Here is a 6,000-nt window from a genome sequence, read left to right as displayed (position 1 = left end):
TTGGTGGTGGGGTGGTACTTTAGGTTTTTTAACGGTGGTGGAGGGAACATGTGAGTGTTTTTTGGTAGAAATTTTAAATGGGCACCCGTAGATTTCTGTCATGCACGGGTGGGAGGCGGCGGTCTCTGTTTCCAGACAGCGTGAACTGCCCGGAAAACGATGCCACCCATGACTGGGGTTCGAACCGGTGACGGTGCGCTTCACAACCGCCGCCTTAATCAACCGGGCCACTATACCCCCCTTTTACCTATTTTATTTCTATTACATTTTTATTTATTGTGTAGTTACGATAATGCTCGTATAATATAAAACAATACTTTTTTAATTACTTTTTATGATGAAGAAAATAATCATCTAAAAATTCATTTTTTATTTTACGATATAGGTACTCGATATTGTGATACGGTATTATAGACATCATAATATATGAAGCCATATCGATTCTAAAAAAAAAAAAATCGTATACTACATTAATATTCATTAAAAAATAATTTTTCTGTATTTACTGTAGTATCCAATTCATTGGAATTAAAAAAAAAAAAACCATACAAATTATAAAAATTATTTTCAACATTATATATTATTAATATTTTAATTCTATTTAACTTTGTTTAAAAAAAAAAACAAAAATTGTATGGTGTTTAAATGTATGGTTATTACATATTCGATAATTTTACATGCAAAATGCATAATATAAATTTCAATAGATAACAATTTTTTTTTTTTTTAAACATTTATTAGAAAATACACAATCTGTAGTAATAGTTACAATAAGCATATACCTAAGCTGAAACCTAACTTATGAGTGCGTGAGGTGAGTAGCAACCCAATAGTAACACTCGACATAGATAACAAAATGAAATAAAATTACTAAGCTTTAACTTTCTTTAAATAATCATGACAATAATCACAAAACAAGTTTTAGTTATATTATATCGTCTGTATTGATTAAAATATTTGATTATTTTCAGAAATAAAACAAGTTTCATTAAATAATAAATATTGTAATGATATTTTATGTGGAAAAAAAATTTGAAAGTTTTTATCTGTATTTTTAATACTAGGATAACAAAAAAACATACCGTCTACTATTTATAAAACTTAATTATATTATTTTTTAAACATTAACACATTAATTTTTAGTTGTATTTTTCTTTTAATTATGACTTTTATTTTCGTTTTCAAGAACGTTTTAATTAAGTTTTATACGCAGAATTTGATCATTGATTGTTACGAAAACTTTACTTTCATCAACAGTTGAAACATGTTTGTTTACTTACTTGTTTAAAAAAAATATTAAACAACGAATGGGATCACAACCTTTTTTTTTTTGTTGTTGTTATATAATAAAGTGGAAAAAACACTTTCAAGGATTTGCAATTAATGGATTTTAATGGACAATAAATAAACACTTTTTTAAAAACAATTATGGCACATATTATATTATATTTACATACTTAATTTCTAGTGGTAATACAAGTTGTTCAAAAGGTTCATAAATTGTTGATACTTAAAAAAAAAATTATCTCTTAATTTGTACAAAATAAATGTGTAAAAACAAACAACGTCAACGTTAAATATTATTATAAATTTCAACTTATATTATCATTACTCAACTTAAAACAATTCAAAAATCCAACGAAAAAATAAAACAATATTTTTTAAAGAAAGTACTGAAAAAGTTAGTAACATGTTGAATAATATATATTTACACATTCTTATATTTTCAAACCATCTCAGTCGTCCTATAAATGTATCCAAACAACATATAAATGAAAACAATACAACAATGTAATAATTAAGTGTTTAGATGATGCTCAAATTAATAGTAACGATGGAATAATGAATGATATCTTGACATTTTTAATAACGCTGAAATATTACTATGTTTAATTAACTAAGGGGAGAAGGATGCATTTTTTTTATATATTTTTTTTTTTTATAACTGTACATCAATAATGAGCTTATATTACAAAAAAATTTAATTTATATATTTTTCACAATTCAAAATGTATAGGAATAGATATATGTACGAGATAGAGAGAGAGCAAAAGATATAGAAAGAGTTAAAGAAGAGAGAGAGAAATATAGAGCAAGAAAGAAAAAACAATTTCAAGTTATCGGAAAACAAATTCCTGAGTTTGAGAATTGAAAGTGTTTTTCATCTGCATCTGGGAGATGGGCTTCTGTATATATAATAAATGTACAAGGCATATTCCGTTTAGAACTTGAACGTATTGTTTTCCATCTGGAGAATAAATACATCATTGTCACAAGCATTGTATTAAGCAAATTGGTAAGTTGTATATTATATAGTTCTAAACGAAAAATATTTGACACTAATGTCACAATATCTCGCAATAACAGTATATGTAACGAGACAAACCTTCTTAAAAAAAAATAATAATAATATTAAAAAAATAATGTCTTAAACATATACTCGTATTGATTGATTATTGCGATTTGTCAAGGGCTAAAAATAATTTCCTTCTCTTTAAACTGTCAGGACCATAATTCAGTTAATTAAAGTACTATGTCAAATTTTATACAAAAAAATAACAATTCGTTACTTATAATAATTAGTTCCATTAGTTTTTTAGTTTTTTTTTTTTTTTTAATATTTTTGTCTTATAAATAATAAGTTTGATTATTTTCATTCGCTTAAATTAGATATATAAGTTTTTTTTTGATATTATTATAGTAAATAACATAATATGGACTAATCAATAATCAAACTCAATTTCACTTATATATTTACGATCAATTAATTAAAGACATTTACACTTACCAAAGATTATCTCCAGGGAGTTTCAATAAACGTGAGGACCAACATGTAATTTTTCCTACGTGCCGATCACTCTACACATGTCCACTGGAGTTTCCTATAAGAAAAATAAAAATAAAAACATTTTATTGATCAGGTGCAATACGAGACACTGTAATAAAAAAAAAAAAACAAAATATATTTTTTTATATTACTTTTTTATTGTTTTTAAAATGTTTTGAGAGAAAAACGATTGTTTTTAGTGCCTAAATACCCATATTATGGTATAAATATATTGTATACTGTCAATAAGCAAACATTATAATATCTCGTACATTACAAAAAAAAATTTATATTCACGACGGGTAGTGATAAACGAAATACCTGACTATCCGTCTACTTTACACACTTAAACTGCCATCTCGTTCAATATTATGAGCAATGGGTGCAAATTTTCAAATCGAAATCGAATTTCCCTAGTGTATAAATAATTCTCAACGCGGAAATCGAATTGTCCAATAACTACGCTGTTATGCCATACACTATATTATTACATCGTTCTGAACTACGCTGTCCCGGTGTAAACATGTGACTTTGGAAGTAAACTAAAATTGTTGTTCGCAACACAATCGGCGCCATATAATAATAACAAAAGTATAGTACCAAATATATATAAATACACTTACCCTGCCACCGTTCTCGGGGTCGTGCCTGTTGTTTTTGTACTTTCCGACTGTTTTCACGGCGTCCGGCAACTGAAACTAGAAACGGGAAAAATTGTATTAGGTTCAGGTTGAAATCGAAACACGGCCCCTGAGAGAGCGAGACCAAGATAACGCGAATGACGCGCGTGGTCGCAGAGTTGGCGTGGGGCACGCAGTCCCCTTCGAATTAATTGGAAAACTTGCTAAGTGGTTTTGTTGGTCCGGCGCTAATAGTTTTACACGCGTCGGATACCCGGGCTAACAACAACGCGATTACTACTGCACGGCAGTTTGTTGATTGGATGGGCAGATTATAATATTATTGTATTTTGCCCCGTTATTATCGAATAATATTCCAATATATTATTATTATTATTACTGGCGTAACGTTCCAGTCGAAATGTACAATATAATAATAATAATTGGTACTATCATTAAAATCCACGTCGTAGATCGCATAAGTTTTGAGGATGCGCCACTTAGCCACCCGCCTAGAATAATTTGAGTTCTAAAAGTGGACAAAAGTGTAGGTAAATATATTGGAAACCCACTGACAAAATGAGAGGGAAGGTATTAATTTCAGAACTCCACCAATAGACAACCGATAAGCAAAACCACTGGCTCCGTTTACAATAAACACACTCAATTTTGTTGATCAAACTATAAATGACGTTGCGAGATTTTCATCATTTATAAAATGTTATATTTACTAACAATACAAAATAATAAGATTAAGAGCACTCCAAATATTGGAATACAATAATTAAAGTATGAACACACATTACTCAACACAAAATACTTAAAACATTTATACTTATCAAAGTAAGTATATAATATTTAAACAATAAGAATTTCGATTTTAAAAACTCCATCAAGCCCGCACGCGTTTCAAAACAACTTAAAAGTGTTGCTAGAATTTTTAAGGTAAATTATTAAAAATAAAATTATAGGCTTTTCTTCATCTCTAACCTCTCCTCCCTCTCACTCCAAGATAACTCAATCCGCCGCCTCAAACGAAAATGTCCACGAAACCTACTAAATACCTAAATACAATTAAAATACATTAATTAGTCAAAATTAAATATCTACCAGACACATCAAGTTTGAAGTAGTGTCGCTGCATGGGCACCCTCTTCTACTACGCTACCACGCCTTGTACAAAATAATTAAAAACCATCAAAATTACCTCTTGTAAATACCAATTAATGATTGTATATTTTATCTTTTCTAACAAAAAAAATAAGGCTTTTTAACTGTATTTCAAATCCATTGAGAGGGGGGAAATGTCAATCTCACTAGAATTTAAATTCGACCCACTAAGTTGTGATTTCTCGGTTTGGACCTTGAATCTGTGTATATACAGCGAACGGCAACTGTAGACTAAGATATATTTTGTTATACAGCGCCATAAGTAATAATTATTAATAATTATAGTCAGTAGTAACTATAGACGGCCCAAGGACGTGAAACTTTGGCGACAAGTTTACGTCAAACCCCGGCTCCACTCGTTTATTATATTATTTCCATTCTTGGCGTAAACTTTTAAACACTGCCGAAACCGATTTCAGACAACGACTTCAAATACCAATCGAACGACAACCGTAAAAAATCGTTCTCGTTCAAGACGATAATTTTTCTAATTTCTCATCGGTAGCGGTATTTGCGTACGAAAACAATATTTATTATTAACGGTTTTCAGTGGCAGGCCATATATTACAAGCGAAGTTCCGACACACGAACCGATGTGTTTGTTTTATTTTTTTCCACTTGTCAAACGCCAGAAGAAATCGTTATAGTAAATATCAACAAAGACCATATTATAATAAAATAAACATTATAAACAAGGCGTATCAGTAAGTTATTTTTATGAGGGCTATGACACTTATTTATGACCCACGACTGTTTTTAAGCCTATAAGAAAATTCAAGATATGACAAATTTAATATCGTATATTCAAATAGTATTTCAAAATGTCTGTAACATATAGCAGTGTTCTGCTGTAAGGTCAAGTTGGGAAGAAATTAGGAGAAATAAAAATATATTAATTTTCAAACATTAAAATTAACAAGATAATTATACTGTTTTTATATAATTTTTATGCGTGCCTAACTTAAATACATGAAAGTTTAAGTATCGTTGGTAATAATGTAATAATTGACAATACATATAAAAATACGGTTCATTAGAACTTAATAGATTATAATCTCTAATTTTAATCCTTTGTAACAACATTTCAAAGAATATTTTACATTTTAGTACACGTAATACGCGTTTCTATACAAATCAAATCTTAGTCACACATCAAAAGTATCAGTACATAGTCAAACGACTACTATTGAATTTAAGTCTGTATTTTATTTATTAAGTAATGAAATATCAGTTTTTTTCTTATGTCTCGATGGAATACTGTCATATATTATCAGTAAAAAAAAAATTGTCAACTAAATTGGATTTTGATCTTATATTGATGGCCGATAAGCCACAGTCTCGGTGGAGCGTGAGGGTTTTTTGCAGTTATCCATTGCTAAGCCC

General features: G+C 29.1%; 1 protein-coding gene across 1 annotated transcript in view; it reads right to left on the bottom strand.

Annotated features, from left to right (window-relative positions):
- Positions 1 to 1,471: 1,471 nt before the first annotated feature.
- LOC107164967 (glutamate receptor 1-like) overlaps positions 1,472 to 6,000 on the bottom strand; it is a 194,479-nt gene continuing 189,950 nt past the window's right edge. Inside the window, exons 18-20 of the mRNA XM_089220024.1 lie at positions 3,451 to 3,525; positions 2,789 to 2,882; positions 1,472 to 2,248 (exon numbers count right to left, since the gene is read on the bottom strand). Coding sequence (XP_089076150.1) covers positions 2,844 to 2,882; positions 3,451 to 3,525 — 114 coding nt within the window. The 3' untranslated portion in view covers positions 1,472 to 2,248; positions 2,789 to 2,843. The remainder of the gene's footprint in view (positions 2,249 to 2,788; positions 2,883 to 3,450; positions 3,526 to 6,000) is intronic.

Source organism: Diuraphis noxia, unplaced genomic scaffold (assembly GCF_037042655.1).
Source record: "Diuraphis noxia isolate RWA-SAM2 unplaced genomic scaffold, SU_Dnox_SAM2 contig0002, whole genome shotgun sequence".
Taxonomy (NCBI): Eukaryota; Metazoa; Arthropoda; class Insecta; order Hemiptera; family Aphididae; genus Diuraphis; species Diuraphis noxia.
Note: the sequence above shows the minus strand (reverse complement) of the source record. Positions and strands in the feature narration are given on the sequence as shown.